General features: G+C 37.1%; 1 protein-coding gene and 1 long non-coding RNA gene across 2 annotated transcripts; both read right to left on the reverse strand.

The window, feature by feature from the left end:
* Window positions 1–7,976: 7,976 nt before the first annotated feature.
* On the reverse strand, window positions 7,977–21,617 carry LOC123864518. The gene is made up of 2 exons (XR_006795802.1): window positions 21,507–21,617; window positions 7,977–8,010 (listed from the first exon to the last, which is right to left on the reverse strand). It is a non-coding gene; the product is annotated as an uncharacterized LOC123864518 (long non-coding RNA).
* Window positions 8,672–11,651, reverse strand: LOC123864506. Its single transcript, XM_045904990.1, has 2 exons — window positions 10,902–11,651; window positions 8,672–10,569 (listed from the first exon to the last, which is right to left on the reverse strand). Exons 1-2 carry the CDS (start codon window positions 11,034–11,036, stop codon window positions 8,689–8,691), a joined length of 2,016 nt encoding a protein of 671 aa, XP_045760946.1. The 5' UTR covers window positions 11,037–11,651; the 3' UTR covers window positions 8,672–8,688.
* Window positions 21,618–25,107: the final 3,490 nt, after the last annotated feature.

A 25,107-nucleotide genomic window follows, 5' to 3' on the forward strand; every position in this document is an offset into this window, starting at 1 on the left:
AGTGGAATGTTCTTTCCGAACTAGTGGAAAAAGTTGTTGTTGATATTTGAATATATATATAATATATAAATGGCTTAATTCGAAAATCTGGGCAACCATAAGGCTAAACATTGGAGTAAATCCTCAAAATTCATTATAATTCGTATTCACAAATTTCCTTCCACTCGTAAGTCCACCCTTTACCCGGAATAAATTAAAATGATTTAGTACGAGAATTGTAAGTCCAGCTGTTTCTTGGCCAAAAACCGTCAGTTTCTCGTGACTGGTTACATCGGTCACTGCCATTGACATACAAAACCAAGATGTCCTCTTGTACATTTTTTTTTCCTAGATTTACTATTCTTTCTTTTTCCTTTAAGAGGGGTCTCTCTGTCACTCACTTCATACAAACGTAGTTCCAATTTCATTATGAATATTAAGCAACCAAATTCCATGAAATTTTGCAGACATATTCTAGAAACTAATATCTATGTTTGTGGTTTTCCAGATTTCTGTTAAAATATTCAATTTCAAAGTTACGCGGTCTTAAAAATTTACATACAAATATTTGAGCCCCTGTAATTTTAAAACTACATATTTTTAGAAAAATCTAAAGCACCACAGACACAGATATTAGTTTTTAGAATATGTCTGCAAAATTTCATTGACTTTGGTTGCTTAATATTCAAATGAAATTGGAACTACGATTGTATGAAGCGAGTGACGGAGAGAGCCCTGTTAAATCATCGATTCCATTACCAATTATCCACTGTCTACAGATTATTTTCCGTACAACCCTATTATAACTACATAACATTATTATGTAATAGTGCTGCTACAGCTTATAATACAGGGCAAGATAAAATGCAAACGTAGACCTGGCCGTAGACGAACATCCTGGCTTAAGAACTTTCGCCAGTGGTTCAACATGAGTACAAGGTCACTGTTTAGGGCAAAATCCAGCTAACCTTAATAATTGGGGAATCCCGGGACAATGCTCCCAAAGGGATATGGAGTCTGTTCCTCCTCATGAGAGGAGACCTGTGCTAAGTAGTGACATTGCAATGTGTTGATGATGTGACAAATCCACCTCTTCAGTCAGTACATAAGTATCAAGGTAACAATGGTCAATTTTTAAGGAGTGGTCTATGTTCGATTTTTCAGGTAGATAATTATATATCATTGGGTTACGAATTCAATATCCGATAACCTCGACATTTGAAGATCTCCGATCGGGCGATTCGGACGATGGCTTGCGTCTCCTGAATATTAAACGACGCAGCATCGTGTTACAGGGTGATTAGGAAATCGCTTACACACACGATTTACTTCCATTAGATGTACGCGATACATAATTTATAATTTTTTCTGCAGATTGTAACTTTTTAGTGAGGTTATTTACATACCTACTGCATTCAATCCGAATCTGCACGAGATCCGAATTTCGTTATATGAAATCGTAAGACAAAATTCAGATCGGGACGTTGATTTTTTACACGACTGCTAAAAAAAGCAATATAATATCGTCATGTATGTAAAGATGTATATATTATGCTTCCACAACTTTTATAGCTTGTTCACACAGGCTGCGTAAGCGTTGCGTAAGCGTAGACGTAGCGCGTTGCGTTGTAATGCATGGAACTGTACGAAACATGGCACACCGCTTGCGTAAAGCGTGGACGTATGCGTAACCCGGTGTGTTAGCGGCTTACGCGCGTCACTACGCATGGGTCACGTGTACGCAATTGTGTGAATCGGCCTTTAAATGCCAAAACAAATTTGGATGTTTGGAGTTAGGGCTATCGATAAAATCATCCCGAGTGAAATTGGCGATAATCTAAAAAAAACAATATGGCGGTTGTAGGATAGGTAGGTATTTGCAAATGTGAAAATGATTACTTTTAGTTAGTTTTTTGGAAAAGCAGCAGGGCAGTCGTATTTTTGATTTTTTTAAACAACGACTTGTAGGTTGATTGTAATGTTTGCTTAGTACTCATACTGAATTTTATAAAAAAAGTGCCTTTTGAATTATTTTCAATAAAATTCTACAAAGACCATGGCATTCTAACAACGGAATTTTAGAGCATAATATGTATGCTAAATTCCATTACAAAGACGTCATGGCCTTTAAAGAATTTTAGTTTAAAGCTAATTTGAATTAACAACACCCTGTATAACAGCACGTCGACTTGCGGTTACTTTGTGCAGTACATATCGAGCAGGCACATGTTGTACCTATGTGTAGTCCGCGACAGGTTGAGATGGCAATCGGGGTATGAGGCAGAGGGACGCCCCGCACACCCACACGTCATCGCGCTCGCCAGCATGGGGTTAGCGCCTCTGTCATCAGCGGTAAAATGGAACTTCGTGAGGTTTTTAGTGCGTAGGAGTCGAACATAACCACTGACCACTGTGCTCCCCTGTGGCCGGTGGTATCCATGACGGATTTTCCTCACGGAAAAAAAAGTGATCCTATAAGGGTTCCGTTTTTCCTTTTGAGGTACGGAACCCTAAAAACGGTGCTGTGCGGGAGTGCGGGGCGTTCCCTCCCCGATTGCCATTTAAACCTGTCGCGTACTATACCTACGCTTGATATCTGCCCTATTCATACTAAGACACTCACAGAACCCGGTAAACTTTTTCCTGTATAATTTTCCTCTTACCTAATAGAAAATTAAGCAGTTTCATGAAAAAAAGGGTAGGCACTTTCAACAAAAATGAAAATGCAACAATTGGATTCCATGATAAGTAACTTTGCCAGTGAAACCTACAAGCAATTCCACATTTTTATTAAAACTTTCACAAAGTTAACCCATTCTACTCTGAATAAGTTGGTAACAAGTTTCTCAGAAGTTAACACAATATTAAGTAGGAAAAAACTACTGCAACTTGAACTTTGTGCGGTTTTAGTTGAAAATAATAATGAAATAACGATAGGAAACCAAAAACAAACAGCAGATGCCCGCGACTTCATCCGCGTGGATTTAGATTTTTGAATATTCCGCGGGAATTCTTTGTTTTTCGAGCCTATGTCACTCTCCAGGTCTTTAACTATATCCATGTTCCATACTAATATTCATATTTCCATAATAATACATATAAATATCATAAAATATGTGAAAGTGCGTCTGTCTGTCTGTCTACTAGCTTAGCTATCAGCTTAGCTTAGCTAGGTGAATGAGCCGTGGGTCATTCGTCTAGCCTATTTTTAACCCCCGACCCAAAAAGAGGGGTGTTATAAGTTTGACGTGTGTATCTGTGTGTCTGTGTATCTGTGTATCTGTCTGTGGCATCGTAGCGCCTAAACGAGTGAACCGATTTTAATTTAGTTTTTTTTGTTTGAAAGGTGGCTTGATCGAGAGTGTTCTTAGCTATAATCTAAAAAAATTGGTTCAGCCGTTTAAGAGTTATCAGCTCTTTTCTAGTTTTCTTGTAGAAAAGAAGGTTAGATAACCGTTAGGTTCATAATATTATGTCAATAGACAAATGTCAAGCTGTCAAGATGGACGTTGCCTAAATACATAATTAATTATTTATTTGGAAATGATGTTTTGGAAAACTCAAATACTTTGGATCGTCGGGGGTGTTATAAATTTTTAATTTACACTTGTAACTAAATTAAGTACAGAGACAGCTTGCATCTCGGGGATAAATCCCTCAATAAATCAAAGAGTTCCTTCGGCATTCTTAAGAACATAAATCTACGCTGACTAAGTCGTGGGCATCATCTAATTCATAACTAGAGGATGCCCGCGGCTTCGCGTGGATTTCGATATTTTTAAATATATCGAAATCCACGCGTAGGAACTTTTTGATTTTCCGGGATAAAAAGTAGAATATGTCCTTCCCCAGGATGTATCCCAACTCTGTACCAAACATTCAAATTCAAATTCAAATTCAAAATGTTTTTATTCAATTAGACTTTTACAAGTTCTTTCGAATCGTCAAAAGCATCTACCACTGGTTCGGAATGCCTTTCCTACCGAGAAGAACCAGCAAGAAACTCGGCGGTTGCTCTTTTCAAAGATTTGATATACAATATTATGCCATGTATAAAAGCAATTGAAGTCCTGCGCATTGCTGGAGCGAATCGAAGTTCAAATCCACGCTTTTTTATCATTTACATAATCTTCGATAGTATAATATGCTTTTCTCAGGAGCATATTTTTAATAGATTTTTTGAACCTGTGTAAAGGCAAGTCCAAAATTGACTGAGGAATTTTGTTATAGAAGATTATACCCATTCCCACAAATGACTTTTGGACCTTCCTGAGACGGAGCGTAGGAGTCGCAAGCCTGTTACGGTGTCTAGTCAGCCTGTTGTGTAGATCGCCAACCCTCTTGTAACTAAGAATATTTTGTCTTACAAAAATTATGTTGTTGTAAATATATTGAGAGGCTACGGTAAGGATACCTATTTCCTTAAATTTTTCTCGAAGTGAATCGCGTGGTTTTAAGTTATAAATTGCGCGTATTGCCCTTTTCTGTAATACAAAAATTCTCCCAATATCTGCCGCTCTACCCCATATTAAGATTCCATAAGACATAATACTATGAAAATAAGCAAAATATACTATCTTTGCGGTCTCCATTAAAATCTGTTCAGCGGTTGGGCCGTGAAAACGTAGCAGACAGACAGACAGACAGACAGACACACTTTCGCATTTATAATATTAGTATGGAAGTATGGATAATTCAACAAACAAACAAATCGAACTCTCATACACGAGCGTTTATTATAACTTTGTGTCATTTCCGTCGCCTTTTGTGTGTACAAGTCTTTACTACAAGAAACCCGAAAATTCCTCAGGAGCTGATATTAATATTCCAGCACACCAAAGGCTTTGTGTTGATAAGACTATATTTGCATACCCCACATCGGATTGCAACGGTTCCTACTATGTTCCACCGAATACCTACTATTAAGAGATGGACCGTTTCATAAGTAGCATAAGTAGCATATGAAAAATCACATGAAAAGCTTTTCCATATGTAACACTTGTTACCTTACTTAAAGTAGCCTGTGAAAAATCACGAAGCATACTTCTTTTTTCAAACGCGCGGTCGGTCATCGACCCGAGCTAAAGAGCACGCGTACGAGAATACTCGCATTCCTGCGTGTTAGAAAAGTTTATTTTAATGTAGTAACCAATCTTTTGTAACGTTTTACGAAAAGAAAATTTTCGCACTTACCTACAACCAAATTCATTTTCCATGAAAAGCAATCTGCGAAATATCAACGCACTTGATCACAATTTCTATTTAAATAAATTTTAAGCAAACGATTGTTACTGCAAAATCAAAATTTTCTTTTTTCGGAATGTAGATTCTACTGAGCCGGTAAGAAACCAAATGGAAAAATTAACAAATCACTTTCCATGAAAAATCGCTTGTTAAATCACTGTGCAGAAAAATAATAGTTGATTTCACCAAATGAAAATGATTTAAAGTTACCAATCATCCCCATCCCTAGACTGAATGCTAAGTGGAATTTTGGTTATGAGGCAAATTAGTACTTACTTTACTAGTTTGATATTGCCTCTTGCCTACTATGTTGTTAGGTCTGTTTAATATTCTTGAGGCGGGTTAGATTTCCCAAATGGATTTCCGGTCTGGTATTTATGCCATTTTAGGCTATTTCACAAGAAATTATCATGCTGTGGTCGAATTTGAATATTGATCCTCGTTGATTATATAAAGATGGTTATTATAATATTATTCTTATTCATATTCTTTATTTTATATTTCACTGTGGGTCCATTACACATGAGAATCTGTAAGCGTATGGCAAAAAATAAAGATACATTAGAAAATTGTTACATTAAAATTCACATGGGTAAGTAGGTAGGTAGCTGGTAGGTTAAATAAAGAATCGGTCAAGTGCCAGTCGGACTTGCATACAAACGGTTCCGTACCCTTGTACCTATATACTAATTAATAATGTAACGTACATTGTCATTTTGAAATTTTTATTATATTTTGTTATTAGGTCTAGCAGCAATAGAAACACACACTTTGTGCAACTTCAACTACCTGTAACGGTTCATAAGATACAGCCCGATGACAGACAAACAGCCAGACGGACGGATGGACAGACAGCGTGGGCTAAAACACATTTTTTTTTTCCTGTGATGTAACCACAAATTTACGGTTTTCAGATTTACTTGTGCTATAAGACCCACCTACCTGCCAAACATGCTTCTAGGACAACGAGAAGTACCTTATAGGTTTCTTGATAGACAGACAGACAGGTACACAACAAAGTGATCCTATAAGTGTTTCGTTTTTCCTTTGGAGTTACGGAGCCCTAAAAATGAATCACTCAGCTTACTTTCCTTTCTTAAAATACCAAGAATAAAATAAGGACGAAGTAAAATGTAGTAAGGTAAAAATAAACTCGATTCAAAAAGAGCAGCATAAGATATCAGCACACACACTTTTGATCTTTTTGTGCATTACACATGCACAAAAAGATCCTCCGCTTGGAAACTCGATGAGGATCAAAAGGGAACTTTAAATAAGTTTACGAGTTTAATGGCGTCTCCAAGTAGTTTCTTCATATACTTGCAAATAGGATCGGGATGCCTAATTTGATATTGGAAGTTACGTTAACATGGGAATCTTTTTTAATACTGTTTACGGACTTGCTTTACAAGGTAAAATGTACATCTTTGATAAGTAGTCGTGTGATTAACTTTAGTTTAAGGCCGGTTCAGATGCTTTTAGTTGCTTTATTCCAGACGTCAGATGGAAACGTTAATCTCTTATTTGATTCCGGGCACACTAAATTTTCAGAATTATGTCCGTATTTAAGCAATTCGTTACTTGCTTTAACTTTGAAGAAAAACATCGTGAGAACACCTGCATGCCTGATTATTTCCCATAATATTTCCAAAAATTGTATGAAGTCTGCCTCCTATTCACATTTGGCCAGTGCGTGGATTATAACCTAAACCCTTCTATTCTGAGAGGAGACACATACTCAGTAGTGATGAGTAATGGTTTTTTTATAATTCTTCATTTGAACCAAAGAATAGTTGAACATAAATCCACTTGACATCCTGAAACTCCTGAGTTTATGTGGATGTTGCACATTCCTCTTAAATATCTACGATACTGAACTAAAAACCAATCGGTATACAAATAGAAACTGAAATCATAATGTTCGCATCTAAGTAGGTAATTATTAACTATACAATTGATGGTTGATGATCATAACTATACATTTATCTAATTTGTCACGCCTTCGTGAACTTGGCTTGCCTCGCTGGCGTTGGTGACTCTGGGGAGTCCAGAAAGAAGCAGATTTTGCCCACTTTTCATCTGGTTCACATGACCTGCTCAGTCCCATTTAAGTAAAATAACTACAAGGCCAACGTCACCTACTCACGTTTTGGAATGTCTAACATAATTTCTTGCGTAAATAACCTACTTTTAATATTAAGTGCGCTGCATTTTATAGCTTTTTGGCAAACCTTAAGCTTGGTCTTTTGAGAGTTCATCCGGGACCAAGTTTGAGCACCAAAGCACATAGTTGGTAACATGCATGCACCCATGAGCCTTGGTTTAAGATACGTTGGAACGTCACCGCATTAAAGAAGAGAAAAAAATTATCCTCAGCTAGTGGAACAATGTAAACTGGCCGTAACATCAAGAATGAAATAGAAAACCAAACAATTTATTATAACAGTAAATTGATGTCGCACAAGCAATAAGTGGAGCTGTCACAACATTACCCGCCCCACTCCTTTTTGCTCTTCGGGGATAGTCTCATCAAGAAATCTATTTCCGATGTCGATAGAAATTCTACAATACAACAAATTAAAGAAATTATATAGAATTTTCTGAAGAAATTCCTTGATCCTTCAAAGAGTTTCTTCAGAAAATTCTTGCTTTTTGCTTTGCTGTTTTTTTTTTGTCTTTACAAAGTCTTTTTGTAGTCACATCTTCTCTCAAGATTTTAAAAGTCTTGACTAATCAGTACCCATATTACTTCAAAAAATCAAATACATGTTAGCCCTTGCCTACAATCTCACTTGGTGGCACAGACCACCTGCTTGGTGGTAAGTGATAATGCAGTCTAAGATGGAAGCGGGCTAACCTGGAAGGGGTATGGCAGTTTTCATTAAACCCATAAGCCCTCCTTTGGTTTCTACTTGGCATCGTTCCAGAACGCTAAATCGCTTGGCTTTGCTGGCAGGATGGTAACTAGCCTCGGCTGAAGCTTCCCACCAGATCAGACCAGAAAGGAGAACGGTCACGCCCCATACAAAAAAAACCCAGGCCCGACAGAAACGAGACATATCTCATTTTTTTTGGTATATCGTGTATTGTTAAATTACATATATTTTATATTCTAAATCAATGGCTAACGCCAAAAAATATTGCCGTATGTTTTTGTTCAGGCGACACACAAAAAAATACAAAATGTCTATATTATCTATAAAATTCGCATATTTATTTAATTAAATGACAATACAATAGCTATAGGATGTATCTAGATACAGTTAACTTATATAATTAATTAAAATCGTGGCATTTGATGATTTATTGCATAATATTAAGTTAAATGTACAAAAACGGTCACATACTTCCTGTCTACATGCTATCATAACGGCTCAGGTAGCCTGGCGGTGACAGAAACCAATCATTGGGTTTCAGGATTGAAACAAATAAAAATAAAACTAATAGGTATCTCGATATAAAGTTTTATTGAATTTCTATATCTCTTAAAACATAATCCATACCCATTGCTGGGTGGTCAAAGTGATCTCGATGTCTAGCCCACCCTAGGTAATATACAACACTAATGACGTGTGCGCAACTTCCCAATGTCCTTTTACCATGATAGCATGTGCAATAATATTCCGTTATTGCGTTTCTTCCATTTACATTCTCATCAAACATAATATAAGTATAATATATTTTTGTCGTAACGTGTCGCGAATGGATTCTGCACCTGATTAAAGTATTATTGTTTCTGCCCTCTATTGCCGTTGGATGTCTATATAATTCCATATTATATACTCCCGCGGCTTTCAAATGCTCACTGCAATACGACCGTGCTAACTTCACGTGATAGGTGCCGATTGAGAATTTAATTAACTCTTCAATTGTTAATTGTGGAAAATGTTCAATATCCGGATCATTTCCAGTCATCCTGTGAAACGACACTCTTTGTCGGTTTAGATTATTTTCCTCCACATACTCAAATAATCGATTGGGGCGTTGTATATTTTGATTAATTATTTCAATGAAATCTTCTGTGTATGGACTGTCTCCGTAAGGTTCTTGAAAATAATTAATTAAAGCTGCAGCAATTTTAAAATCTTCAAATATATGCGGCACATGTTTGTTGAATACTCTGTTTTTAAAGATCTTGAAGTCGCGCTTGAATCTCCCGTTTATAGTTTCCACGACCCATCGCACCATTGTAATGAGTCGTGATTTATTAGCTTGTTCGGTGCTTAATTGCGTGTCTTGTGGTTGTTTGGTTGGCGGCATGTGAGCAACATAACCATATGTTTCTATTAAAGGTATTGAATCCCGAAAGCCTCGGTCCAAAATAAATGAGTCTCCTTCATGGAAAAAAAAGTGGAACGGTCCGTCTTCAATGGGTCCATCATGGTTTTGCAATATCATTTTCATTATATCAGCATCGGTAGTCCGTGCAGAGTACGGACCTGTTACATCCAAAATATATCCATCCGCGCACACGATCATGAATGGTTTTATTAAGTTTCTGAACTTATGAAGGCTGTAACTGCGGCGTTGAAATAAAAAGTTAGAACTTTTTTCTATGTATATGTAGGTTCCATCGAATGTAACTATTGCTTTTGGTGACTCTTCGTTACCAAACAAAACATTTGGTAAAACCCGGTTGCGGGCTATTACTTCGTCCCTGGTTATATGGTCTAAACCTAGGTGCAATGGAACAAAGTCAGTAATGAGACACTGCCTGACTTTATGTATTTTTCTTCCAATAGTTCGCTCGGTTATATTAAAAAGTGAAGCGATTCTATTATTCGGCTCCCCTGATCGAATTTTGCACAAGTAGATAGCCAAATCATTTCGTGGAGTACTTGAGGACCGATTAAGGCTTGGTATTTGACTCAGCAAATCGTTGAACGTGGCTCTGTTTCTTCCAGTCCAAAAGCTTAACTCGTCGTCAGAAACGTCATCTACATTGAACTGTGACCTTTGTTCCAAAGCTTGTGTATACATGTTGATGATGTCGCCAACACTCTCCGCATTCAAGTCGGTCATTTGATTTGTTATATTTTCCGGTATCTCTTCTATCGCCATGTGTAGTAAATGCCGTTGGCAAATGCGGGCAAGATTTGGTACGTAAAAGTGATAATAGCTAAGGAGTTGTACCTTCACCGAATTAGGCACTTGAAGCAGAGAACTGTTGTTGCAGTTGTCAATTAAACATCGCCGAGCCGTATTAGGTGCACGTCGAACGCCTTGTACATTTACAACAGCAGCTGGTAGGACAGGAGCTGCTGGGACTTGTCGCTCTTGATTAATTGCAGCGTCGATTCTATGCCGACACGAGTGGCAAATCGACCGAGTCCCATCAAAAGTTATCTGTCACAAAATATAAATACACAACATTAATATAAATACACAACGACTTAATCCCATCATATAGGTAGGTATGGTGAAATCAAACTAAATCTAATTGAGACTGCCAGAGCGCCGATTACCTGCGTCCTGCATGGACCGGTTTCGATAAGCGCTGGCAGATCGGCGCCGCGCCGATAACCAGTTTTCTACGAGTGTACGGACTGTATAATGAGTGATGTAGTCTATTTACCCTAACTAACAAAGGTATCTAACTATCAACACTTGACTTTACATTTTTGACACGCTTTTGTATTGGGAAAGGCTTTAATTACAAATATAAAAATGATACATACCTCACCACCAACGATGCGTAATAGTTGCTCTACGAAATCTCTTCGTGTTTCCAGTAATCGTTCATTGAGAACGTATGGACGACGACGGCGAAGTGTACGTTCACACGCAGCACAATTATTAATATTGTCAGCCATATCAACGAACCACTCACAATACAAAAATCAAGTCCAGTAAAGAGAAAGCCAAAAAACGTCGAAAAAATGTAGCCTTGAATACAAAAACGCACAGATCTCAACACAGAAAGCGAAGAACTGCGCCTGCATCTGCGCTGCGTCGGTGCACCCCGCGGCCCACCCCTACCCTACCCCCTCCGCTCCGCCACTGTGTTTTAATGAAAGAGAGAGACAGCATGATTGGTTTCTGTCACCGCCAGGCTACCTGAGCCGTTATGATAGCATGTAGACAGGAAGTATGTGACCGTTTTTGTACATTTAACTTAATATTATGCAATAAATCATCAAATGCCACGATTTTAATTAATTATATAAGTTAACTGTATCTAGATACATCCTATAGCTATTGTATTGTCATTTAATTAAATAAATATGCGAATTTTATAGATAATATAGACATTTTGTATTTTTTTGTGTGTCGCCTGAACAAAAACATACGGCAATATTTTTTGGTGTTAGCCATTGATTTAGAATATAAAATATATGTAATTTAACAATACACAATATACCAAAAAAAATGAGATATGTCTCGTTTCTGTCGGGCCTGGGTCACAGATGACCGTTCTCCTTTAGATTAATTATAAAATTCCAAACCCCTGCTGGGAACCGAACCCGGGACCTCCCACTAATAAGACCACAGTACTTACCACTGCACCAGAGAGGCCGCTATGGTGCCCAGGTAACCTATTGGCCTTACTAACTAGCGCCTAGAATAGAATAGAATAGAATAGATTTTTATTCAAATAAACTTTTACAAGTACTTTTGAATCGTCAAATAATTTACCACTGGTTCGGAATGCCGTTCCTACCGAGAAGAACCAGCAAGAAACTCGGCGGTTGCTCTTTTCAATTGTTTAATTTACAATAATATTGAAAAGAGCAACCGCCGAGTTTCTTGCTTGCTAGATTTCGTCCACGTGAATTTAGGTTTTGAAATGTCATTGGTTCACAGATTTAGTGACATGCTCCAAGTTTTGTGACCCGTACGGGGTACTGAACTATGAACGTGATTACTATTTAGCTAATCAATCTAAATTCAATTAAAATACAATCAACATCAATGAGCGTTTGATCTTCATACCAATGGAGCAGACAAAGGGAAGCTTAGTGGAGTCCCGCTACACGTATTTAGAATTCAGATTCAATATAACGTTGTAATTTATACTCTCATTTATTTATTTTGGATATTTTACACTATTTTTTAAAAATGTTCAAAAATAACAGCAATAACAAAAACAACAAACAATAAAATAACAAAAAACAACAGAAAAAATAACAGAAACACAGAAAGAACAAAAATAAAATAACAGCAACAACAAAATCAATAAATGACAAAAACAAAAGAGAAATAAAATAACAGAAACAACAGAAAACTAAAGTAACGGAAGAAAAAGAAAAATAACATTGGATAAAAATACGGTAAAATGGGTCCCCACTAGCAGCGGGGTGAGAGGGGTGGGTTGGACTTGGGTCCAAATACCGAAATGAGGACCAACCTTTTTGGTTTTCCAACCTTGATGAATGGCAAGATCGAATCCTCGATCTCCCGAACAAGATACGGACGTCTTAACCACTAAGTAAGCTGTTACGACACGGCAAAGTCCTACTAATTTAGTTCAATAGCTAATGAAAGTGACAGAACAATAATTCCCTAATGTGAAAATGAAAGTGACAGGACAATAATTCCCTAAAGTGAATCTTACGCTGACAGTTCAAAGAAAAGTCTGGAAGTATTTTATGCTAAAACCAGCCAAGTGTGAGTCGAAATTACACACGAAGGGTTCCGTACCATCGTACAAGGAAAAACAATACTTTTCGTGATGTAACTACTTTACGGTTTTCGGATATTTCGTTTACTTGTGCTATTAAGATAGTGCCAAGTTTCATGATTCTAAGAGATGAACGGGAAATATCTTATAGGTGTTGATTCCCTTGGTCTTGGCAGACAGAAAACGAAGAGATCCTATAAGGGTTCCCTTTTTTCTCTGATGATACAGAACCTTAAAAACGACATCAGATGCGTAAGTTACGTCGGTACGAGACAAAAAGTTACATTAAAAGTTTTCCTTTGTCATGGACTTCGACTTGCTGAATGAATTGCCTACAGGAAGCTTTTTAGGGCCATGCTCTACTTAGGTTAATTAAGGCAAAGTTCGAAATAAAAAAAAACTGAATCAAGATTATTACCTATTAAGGGCCGATTTTTAGTCAAATAACATTTATCTGAGGATAACAAACCCTAAAAAGTCAATAGTACAGTTGCCTAAAATAGCTGAAATAGAATACAATTAGGTAATACTATACCCTCCTTTTTATTTGCGTAAGTCGAGTAAAAAACAATAGCATGCAAGAGCTATCTATCAAACCATCGTAAAAAATGTAATACATTTTGTACACTTAATTTGGGGGTCTTAAGGGAAAATGCTCATCAGTAAATTGAGTCGTCAATTTGAATCATCGCTTTCTTTGAAGTTTTATGGCTCGTTGTAACGCGGCCGTCGCACAGAACATCCGTAAATGTTTCCTTTTATTTTATGTCATGTACAATATAATGTAACTTACCGATTTACATTATTCAAGTAGCTTTTTTTTATTCTGATACAAGTAATAACCCTTTAACTGCGATATCAGCTGATGGTAAGTGATGATGCAGTCTAAGATTGAAGCAGGTAACTTGGAATCGGTAGGGCAGTTTCATTAAACCCTTCATACCCCTAATCGATTTTTACACGCCATCCTACCATAATCACTTGGCGGTACGGCTTCGCTGGTAGGGTGGTAACTAGCCGTGGCCGAAGCCTCCATTTAGACCAGACCAGAGACAATTTAAATTGTAAATTCCAAAATTGCCCCCGCCTGGAATCGAACCCGAGACCTCCCAGTTATAAAACCACAGCGCTTGCCACTGCGCCAGGGAAGCCAACGAAATCTAGTGAGTATGCTACACTTTATTGGAATTAATAAAATTGTGTACACTGTACACCATTTCAATCCCTTAGGGTGCCTGTTCACAAAAGCGGAGCGGCGTGATGGTGTGTTATGTAAGCCAATCAAATTATTGATAGCTGATGATATAACATATTTTGTCCCAAAAACTGATCTGACTGATCATGATTCCGCTCCACTTCACATCGCTTAAGTGAACAGGTCCCTTTATGCTTTGTAACAAGTTAACGGGTAGTATGGCTTGTGGTAGTGCACTCCAGTCGAATGTGTTAATAAAGCAACGTCGACCAAATCTGTAACTGGATGGCTGACTGATATTGTAGATTTTACTTTGGCATGTATCTTTCGTTCATGTCTCAGAAAACACGTTTTATTTAGAAAATTAGAAAATCGTTAATTTGCAATTTGGATTGCTCATTAGATTCAATTATTCAAGTTCTTAATTAAAACGTTGTTATTATTAATGAACTAGCTGATGCCCGCAGCTTCGCCCGCGTGGCTTGGTCAGATCCCCTGCAGCATCAGGATTGAGGAGTTGGACTCCAAATTTTTTATGAAACAATGTCGCGAAGCTATCGATTAAAAAAGAAATGACGCAAATCGGTTCAGAAATCTCTGAGATTTTGGTGTACATAGGTAGAAAAACACAACTCCCTTCTTGAAAGTCGGTTAAAAAAGTAGCCTATGTTACACCCTGGTCAATCCTCTACTTGTAAGTGAAAATCCCGTTAAAATCGGTTCAGCCGTTCCGAAGATTAGCCTTTTCAAACAGACAGACAGACAGACAGACAGACAGACAGACAGACAGACAGACAGACAGACAGACAGACAGACAGACAGACAGACAGACAGACAGACAGACAGACAGACAGACAGACAGACAAAAATTTTAAAAACGTGTGATTCAGTTATGGTATCGTTCAAATAACCATATGACCTTAATATGTGGTAGTTATTTCGAAATTACAGACAGACACTCCAATTTTATTTATTAGTATAGATAATGCTATAGAATACTAACTGTATTGGCTTGCTAGTGAAACAATGTAAATCGGCCATTATGAATATTTTGACAAGACAGCTGTTATTATGAAAACATCTGATATATTAAGCGAAAGGAAACAATTTGTTATTAAGTTGATCGAAAAACACTCTTCAGTAAATTGACTCGTGAAATTTCTTTGAAGTTTTATTACCTACCTACTTATTATAATGGAGCCCTGTCACGCAACGTTTCTCTCCATTATAAATAATGAATACTTAGCGATGATGTCTATATCAAAAATAAATTATTTCTTAGGAATTATTAAATAGAGGGTCTTTCAAAGTTCGAAATATCCCCGTCTACAATTAGTTTTAAGTTTGCTATCCATATTTAACCCCCGACCCAAAAAGAGGGGTGTTATAAGTTTGATGTATGTAATATGTATCTGTGTATCTGTCTGTGGCATCGTAGCTCCTAAACTAATGAACCGATCTGAATTTAAGTAGTATTTTTTTATTTGAAAGGTGGCTTGATCTAAGAAAATCGGTTCAGCCATTTCAAAGTTATGAGCTCTTTTCTAGTTACTGTAACCTGCACTTGTCGGGGGTGTTATAATTTTTTAATTTACACTTGTAAATTATCGATTTCACTAAAAAAGTACGTCAAATTACGTCAAATGTTATGATGACGTCACTTCTATGCACTTCATACTAAGGGGGCGTTTTGACGTTTGATAAAAAGTTGCTGATTTGACTAGTAGTCGTCATCCCTATTCATACTAACATTAAAAATTCGAAAGTGTGTTTGCTTGTGGGTTTGTCCTTCAATCACGTCGCGACGCAGCATATGATTATGCGAAATTGATTGTATGGTTAAATATCTTTATTGAACACAATATGTTGATGTACTATCTGGCTTATCGTAATCTCAAAACCTCCACCAAATGCCCACCGAGTACTCAGATTTCCTCTCAAAATGAGAAGGAGAAGGATTTAGGCTATAGTCCACCACGTCAAGTGCGGTCAGTCAGACTTCACAAACGTTTCAAGACATTATGGAAAACTCTAAGCATGTAGGTTTCCTCACGTTTTTCTTCAACCTTAAAGTGATATTTAATTTCCGAAAACGGACCTAGCTCCGAAAAGATATAGGTCCGGGATGGAACCCCAAACCCCCCGGATTTCACCACTAAACTATACCGTTTTATCTAAATGTAGGTATAAAAGGAAAAACTGACTGACAGATCAACGCACAACTCAAACTACCTACTGGACAGATCAGGCTGTGTGGCATGTAGGTAGTTATTATGACGTAGCCATCCGCTAAGGATTTTTGAAAATTCAACCAATAAGGGGGTAAAAAAGGGGGTTGGAATTCGTGTAGTCCACGCGGACGAATTCGCGGGCATTAGCTAGTGTTTTATGTGCTTTCACTATGACAGTATTATATTAAATACAGAATAATGGTACATATTATATCGAAATTTGAGATATGTAATTAATTAAATTTAGCCGTACATCAAAATATCGTAAATCAAAGTGACACACGTAGGGATAATTTAGTTTCTGTCTCAGCAAGATGCTGGTAATATGTGTTGCTTTGTAATGTATAGTTGCCTTGTAATGTTGAGAGCCGTGATGGCCGAGTGGTTGAGACATCTGCCTCCTATTCGTGAGGTCAGGGTTCGATCCCGGGCATGCAAATTTTTGGAGTTATGTGCGTTTTAAGCAATTACTTACTAAGTTTTAAGAATCCTTAGATTTTTAAGTGTTTATTCAAGTTTTTATTCTGCGGACGAGACCAATTTTATCAACCCACACCAAAAATTATACGGGAATAATACTACTTAAAAGAGAAAAATAATTTCAGCGGTTATTCTCATTACAGAACCGAGTAAACTCACACGAGATCATAAAGAAATATCTGTGAAAGAAAAATGACGTGCTCGCGGCTCCGACGCTCATAAATCACAATGAAGGCATTATTAAAAACACAACCAGCTTCGAAAAGGAATTGTTGGTTCCATCGCTGTTTTAAAGAATTATAACTTGGCAATTTATGCAAAATCTGGATGATGCCCGCGACTAACACCGGCCGTTTTTAACCCCCAACCCTAAAAGAGGGGTATTATAAGTTTGACGTGTGTATCTACATATATATCTGACTGTGGCATCGTAGCTCCTAAACTAATGAACCGATTTTAATTTAGTTTTTTTTTTGTTTGAAAGGTGGCTTGATCCAGAGTGTTCTTAGCTATAATCCAAGAAAATCGGTTCAGCCGTTTGAAAGTTATCAGCTCTTTTCTAGTTACTATAACCTTCACTTGTCGGGGGTGTAATAAATTTTTAATTTACACTTGTTGACATATTATAACGTCCAATTCAATCTCCACTTTGAAAGCCCCCCCTTTCGTCAATTTTAAGGCAAAAACTTAAAAAAAATTCAAGTGTGTAATAATTCACACGCGGTAGAATTGAAGCCCTAAAAAGAAGCAACGCCTCTTCTTTCCTCTACTCTATTGAGTTTGATGTCTATCATGGTAGGTACTTTTAAATAAATAAATAAAAAATGTTTATAGGAAGTGACGCAACACTTTTTCAGGTAAGTAAGTAAAGCAGCACTGCCTCTCCCACGATGTTTTACTTTTCAAAGTAAATCCTTCGCCAAACCGTAGCCCTTTATATTAAGTCAATGGGATAAGAACAGTCGAGTTTCTATTTGCTTAGCCATTAAAGGGATTGGAAACGCTTTTAAATTCAGCTGCCTTCGCGCCTCGCTGTTTGCCTGTTTTTATAGGACCAACTTGATGGCAAAAACCGTATAAACATGCTTACATATTATTACATATGTAAAAACCGTATAAACATGCTTACATATTATTACATATGTAAGAAACAGAGAGTAACGAAAGAAAAATGTTTATTTAAAAGCTGTGCTACTTACACAGTACACACTTTGTTGAATAATTTATAGGATTCCGAAAAGTGTTGGTGAAAATATCACCTCATTCATGATTGGGCGTAAAAACGTCATATCTTATTGTAGACTAGCTGATGCCCGCAGCTTCGCCCGCGTGGATTGGTCAGATCCCCTGCAGCATCAGGATTGAGAGTTGGAATCCAAGTTTTTTTATGAAACAATGTCGCAAAGTTCCTCTATCGATTAAAAAAGAAATGACGCAAATCGGTTCAGAAATATCGGAGATTTCGGTGTACATAGGTAGAATAACACAACTCCCTTTTTGAAAGTCGGTTAAAAAAGTAGCCTATGTCACTCCCTGGTCAATTTTCTACTTGTCTGTGAAAATCCCGTCAAAATCAGTTCAGCCGTTCCGAAGATTAACCTTTTCAAACAGACAGACAGACAGACAGACAGAGAGACAAAAATTTTAAAAATGTGTGATTCAGTTATAGTATCGTTCAAATAACCATATGACCTTAATATAGATCATCTAGTGCCCGCGTGGATTTAGGTTTGGAAAAATCCCTTACGGGCTTTTTGACTTTCCTGGATAAAAGTAGCCTATGTCGCTCTCCAGGTCTTTAACTATTAATACCTATGCACAAGTGTAAATTAAAAATTTATAACACCCCCGACAAGTGAGGGGTACAGTAACTAGAAAATGGCTGATAACTTTCAAACGGCTGAACCGATTTTCTTGGTTTATAGCTAAGAACACTCTCGATCAAGCCACCTTTCAAACAAAAAAAACTAAATTAAAATCGGTTCATAAATTTAGGAGCTAGGATGCCACAGACAGATACACAGATACACACGTCAAACTTATAACATTTTTGGGTCGGGGGTTAAAAAGCACACAATCCTTTTATATGAAACTAGCGACCCGCCCCGGCTTCGCACGGGTGCAATGCTACATTATTTCTCGTAAAAAGTGAAGCATAAAAAATGGTTATTGTAGGTTATCCCTAAGCGATAGACATATACCATCGAAGACATTTTTGTAGGCCTTTTTAAGGTGTACAATACTGTAGTACATTATTTTGATTTATCTCGTAGGGTTCAGCCAGCGTTTGAAAATGTAAGCGCAAAAAATGTGTTTATTTCCAACATCACATTAGAATTTAAAGAAAAATTATCAGTGTTTCTCTATGCTTGTACTATGTATATAAACCTTCCTCTGTTAATCATTCTATCTATTTAAAAAAAACTGCATCAAAATCCGTTGCGTAGTTTTAAAGATCAGACAGCGGGAAGCGACTTTGTTTTATATTTAGTGAAGATTTCGTAAATTATTTATTATAGGTAGGTACCTACCTAACTCTTGTCATATATGATTGTAAACGAACGTACATTGTGTTAATCCACAAAATTCAGCTTCACAGACATTTGAGTAAAGCAATTAATCATTCTCACATTATGAATTCCGTATGTTCCAAACTTGGCGTATATGGTGTAAGGTACGCTAAGTGTTTCAAGGTAGGCTTTTAATGGAATTTGATAAATTACGAACTCGCTAAGTTATGTTGGCGTAAACACATGGAATATAAGGATACCTACCACACTTTCCCTACGCTTATAATGGTAGCCTAGTGGTTAACACGTCTGCCTATAATCGAGAGGTCGGGGGTTCGATCCCGGGCACGCACCTCTAACTTTTCAATGTTATGTGCGGCTTAAATCATAAATACCATTTGCTTTAACGGAGAAGGAAAACATCATGAAGAAACCTACATGCCTGAGAGTTCTCCATAGTGTTTTCAAAGAGGTGTGTAATCTGTCTGCACTTGGTCAGCGTGGTGGACTTTGGCCTAAACCCTTCTCATTTTGAGAGGAGACCCGTGCTTAGTAGTGGGCATGTGATGGGTTAATCATCATGATGATGATAACTCACAACACGTGTCGATAGTGACTTTTAGGTACAACGCATACCTGCAGAATGGACTCAAGGCCTGAGACCCTGAAAGGAAAGCTTCTTTTCAGGGTTCGAACTACGAAAAAAAACTTAAAAAAAAAACTTATATTTTTGAAAGTTCACAATATGTTGCAAAAACATCTGACTGACGCTAAAGGTCAAGGAACATTCCATAAATAGGACACTCGAAGCCAATGCCGCATCGTAAGTCATTGACTTAACTGACACTAGACGTCAACGAACGTTACGTAAATAGGACACTCGAAGAATGCCACGTCGTAGGTAGGTCATTGACCCGAGTTTTGCACGCTATATAGTGCGGGTTTAAAAAATACTAAATCACTAAATCTACAAAACACGGCAAATGATTATTCGCATTGTGTTAAGGTAGTATAATAGTAACGCTAAGTTTTTGCTAGCGTTCTGGTTACTTTCTGTATAAAATATGGACATTATAGGTTTTGTATAGACACATAGGTAGATACTAGATATTTGCTTAAAAAACCACCCAGCCTTTTACAGCGTGGGCGCGAAAATTAATAACTCATCCGTGAAATCGCCGACAAAGGGGTCCCGCTGGATGTTTCCGAAATTGAAATGTTTTCACGTCATTGTCACGAGTTTACTAAAACCACTAAAACTCACTAAAAATCTAGGGCGCCCAGTCAACACTACACTTCATTGAAGCCGCAATCTGCTAGAAAGGTATGTTCAATATTCACACAATGACGTCACTTTCGAAATTAAATTTTTTGGCCTCACAAAGACCAGTCTTAGCCGAGGAGTCGGTGGGCGAAGAGCTTATACCTGTCATAATATGAGTATCATATATAAATGCGAAAGTGTGTTTGTTTGTGGATTTATTGGTTTGTCTTTCAACCACGCCGAAACGAAGAAAGCGTAATTTTTTGCATGATTATAATTAAAGACCTGGAAAGTGGCATAGGCTACTTTTTATCTATACTAATAAATAAAATTGGAGTGTCTGTCTGTAATTTCGAAATAACTACCACATATTAAGGTCATATGGTTATTTGAACGATACCATGACTGAATCACACGTTTTTAAAATTTTTGTCTGTCTGTCTGTCTGTCTGTTTGAAAAGGCTAATCTTCGGAACGGCTGAACGGATTTTGACGGGATTTTCACTGACAAGTAGAGGATTGACCAGGGTGTAACATAGGCTACTTTTTTAACCGACTTTCAAGAAGGGAGTTGTGTTTTTCTACCTATGTACACCGAAATCTCCGAGATTTCTGAACCGATTTGCGTCATTTCTTTTTTAATCGATAGAGGAACTTTGCGACATTGTTTCATAAAAAATTTGGAGTCCAACTCCTCAATCCTGATGCTGCAGGGGATCTGACCAATCCACGCGGGCGAAGCTGCGGGCATCAGCTAGTCCTCAATAAAAGAGTTCTCACAGGATTTTAAAAACCTAAAGCCAAGCAGATGAAGTCGTGCGTATCAGCAAGTATTTTTATAAGTCCATAACAAAATAATCCTTGAGTGCGATTTCACCTGGTGGTAGGTGTTGATGCAGTAGAAAGCTTCGTTTCTCGAGGCTCGAGCTATAACTATTGTAAAGTTGTCATGTAGAGTTTGAACTTTTTTTTATTCAGATACCTCACCTGATGGTAAGCGATGATGCTGTCTAAGATGGAAGCGAGCTGATCTGGAAGGGTATGGTAGTTTTGATTAAACCCATTGCACTTTGGTTTCTACACGGCATCGTACCGGAATGGTATAATCGCTTGACGACATGATTTTACCGTTAGGGTGGTAACAACTAGCTACAACTACAGCCTCCCACCAGATCAGACATCAGGAAGTCGTCAAAACATGTTTAAGAAGGGTCTCTCCGTCACTCACTCCATACAAACGTAGTTCCAATTTCATTTGAATATTAAGCAACCAAAGTCCATGAAATTTTGCGGTCTTACAACTTCACATACAAATCTTTGAACCCCTGTAATTTTAAAAATACATATTTTTAGAAAAATCTAAAACACTACAGACATAGATATTAGTTCCTAGAATATGTCTGCAAAATTTCATGGTTGCTTAATATTCAAATGAAATTGGAACTACTATTGTATGGAGTAAGTGACGGAGAGAGCCCTGTTAAACCATTTGATAACATCGTCTGCTGGCTCTCAGACTACAAAGCCCAGTCTGTATTAATATCCGGGCCAGAACAATATCGCACCGCTTTTTGAAACAAAACCGGGCTCATGCAAATGTGTATGGGAGGTTACGCGGCGCTGTAAAATTGTGGATTTACGAATAAAAAAATCTTTTTTTTTTAACTTGGCCCAGTTTTGTTCGCACACGAGGTTTAATTAGCCTCGTATTGTGCGTGTATAGTGATTAACACCTAGTTCACATCCTAGATTGTTCTTAGCTGAAATATTATGCTGAAACTTGATGAAAACTTGCTTTTTTTACACGACTGTCCAAAATAAAGGAGTGTAAACAAAAAAGTGTTCAGGCATTATTCAAATATGTGAGTTTATTTATTCCGCCGTAACCTCTAAATTTCTGAAAAGATTTGGATGTATCGGGTATCGTTAGAATAACCAATGCCTAACTGATGGAGTTTTCTTTATTAACCCGGCCGACCCAAAAAGAGGGGTGTTATAAGTTTGACGTGTGTATATGTGTATCTGTCTGTGGCATCGTAGCTCCTAAACTAATGAACCGATTTTAAGTTAGTTTTTGTTTGTTTGTAAGGTGGCTTGATCGAGAGTGTTCTTAGCTATACTGGGTTTTTATTCTAAGTAGCTATAATTCAAGAAAATCGGTTCAGCCGTATGAAAGTCATCAGCTCTTTTCTAGTTACTTCCTAGTACCTTCACTAGTCGGGGGTGTTATAATTTTTTTATTAAACTTGTTCATAAGATATTTTCTTTTAGAAGTAGGTAAGTTTAGCTTGTTACGACTATACTCATGTATTTAGGCGATGTAAGATCGACTAGATTCAAATCACTCACGGTAGCTTAAACGTTGAAATAATATTTTCTATTGTAAATTATATTTCCGTTGAACAAATATTCAAAACTTTTAATATGTTTATATTCCAAAAAGGCTTATCCAAACAATAAACAAATATTAACATCAAGTGTACCTAAATGCCAAGACAAATAAATAAAAGACGGCATACGCCCTTCGGTTCTTTATTATCAAATCAAAGTAGCTAAGTGATCGCTCCGAGGCACGAAGTAAAACAACATACCTTCGTAAGGGCCTCATGTTTATACAGCGATAATAATAAATGTTTCACTAGATAGGGTTCATGGTAACTATATAAAGAAGAATATGAAAGTATGTAAAGTTAATTAAACACATAATAAAAACGCAAGAATACGATGAAATTGTTCTGTTATTTGTGTGATGGGAGGCTTCGGTCGTAGCTAGTTACCACCCTATCGGCCAAGAGACCGCCAAGAGATTTAGAGTTCGGGTACAATGCCGTGTAGAAACTGAAGGAGTATAGGTTCAATGAAAACTGCCATGCCTACATCTCCCAGGTTAGCATGCTTCCATCTTGGACTGCATCATCACTTAGCACCAGGTGAAATTGCAGTTAACAGGGCTCTCTCCGTCACTCGTTTCCACTCGTTTCATACAATCGTAGTTCCAATTTCATTTGAATATTAAGCAAGCAAAGTCCATGAAATTTTGCAGGCATATTCTAGAAACTAATATCTGTGTCTGTGGTTTTTTAGATTTTTCTAAAAATATGTAGTTTTAAAATTACAGGGGCTTCGAGATTTGTATGAAAATTTTAAGACCGCGTAACTTTGAAACCGAATATTTTAACAGAAATCTGGAAAACCACAGACATAGATATTAGTTTCTAAAATATGTCTGCAAAATTTCATGGACTTAGGTTGCTTAATATTCAAATGAAATTGGAACTACGATTGTATGAAACGAGTGGAAACGAGTGACGGAGAGAGCCCTCTTAAGGGCTAACTTATATCTTAATACATGTTGTTACTATGAAGTATGAAGCGTCCCATCCAGTGGAACATATTTATATCGCTGTGTTTATCCAAAATACACAAACATACAACATACTCAATAAAAATTGTTTTTCCTAAACATAATATTATGTTCAGAAAAACAATCTTTGATATGAGGTTTATTTCCGTTGTATAAATATTTATATTAATTTCATCTACCCAATTAATTCACATGGGTGTTTACATAGTATGTACATTACGTATTCCATAGATATTTATTCATATTTCCATATATGTCTATATATAACATATCGGCGCAATAATGAGACACGTAATTCATAGATCGAATGACGAGTAGAATCCTCAATGACGCATCGTACGTCGTCGACGTTTCCGAACCCCACCGCCACGATAGTATTTAAAAGCGAAGCGGTCCAGCGGAGCGGCATTCTATTATCGACAGTCGAAGTGATAACACGTTGAATTTCTCTACTTGTTTAATTTATTCGGTTTAGTTTGACAGTTAATTGTAACTTTGGTTTAAATGTTGAGTTTCTTAACTTCTTTCAATTTGTTCGTTTTAGTTTGACGGTTAAATGTAATTTCGGTTAAAATATTGTAAATTGAATCTTATTGTAAATCGAATCTTTGAAAAGAGCAACCGCTGAGTTTCTTGCTGGTTCTTCTCGGTGGGAAAGGCGTTCCGAACCAGTGGTAGATTCATTTAATGATTCAAAAGTATTTGTAAAAGTTTATTAGGATAAAAGTAATATTAAAGATGGTTAAAGATTGATAATAAACTGTGATGAATAATAACAACGGCGCGAGTTTTATTGGAGCAAGTTCTCCTACTCTTACATCAGAAGAAGGGATGAATCAACGCCAATTACCATCATCGCCTCGCTAATAGCAACGGCATTTCTGGATAATACTTTAGAGACATAGATTGAGAAATAATGAATAGATTTTAGCCGTTTATTTTCAAACTTCAACCCTGATGTGAAAGAAATGAATATGATTTAAAATACAACGAAGTGCGACTGAAAGCAGCTAGCGCTCATTTAGGAGCAGTAAAATCGTGGGAATGTTTGCTTAAAACCACGACACGGAGTACAGTACCAGTTTTAGAACAATCAATCCAAGGAGTATAACCTGAGTGAATTGGCATACGTATGATGTTGGATAAGTGAAATAATGGCTGAAGGTATCCAAAGTCTGGAACGTGATACAAACCTAAGATTTCAAAGATAGTTGCCGAC

The sequence above is a fragment of the Maniola jurtina genome, chromosome 4 (assembly GCF_905333055.1).
Source record: "Maniola jurtina chromosome 4, ilManJurt1.1, whole genome shotgun sequence".
In the NCBI taxonomy this organism is placed as follows: Eukaryota; Metazoa; Arthropoda; class Insecta; order Lepidoptera; family Nymphalidae; genus Maniola; species Maniola jurtina.

Coding starts and splice junctions, on each gene's coding strand:
- LOC123864506 (XM_045904990.1), bottom strand. CDS start 11,036: ATGGCTGACAATATTAATAATTGTGCTGCGTGTGAACGTACACTTCGC. Junction 10,570..10,901: donor TACGCATCGTTGGTGGTGAG/GTATGTATCATT, acceptor ATTTTGTGACAG/ATAACTTTTGATGGGACTCG.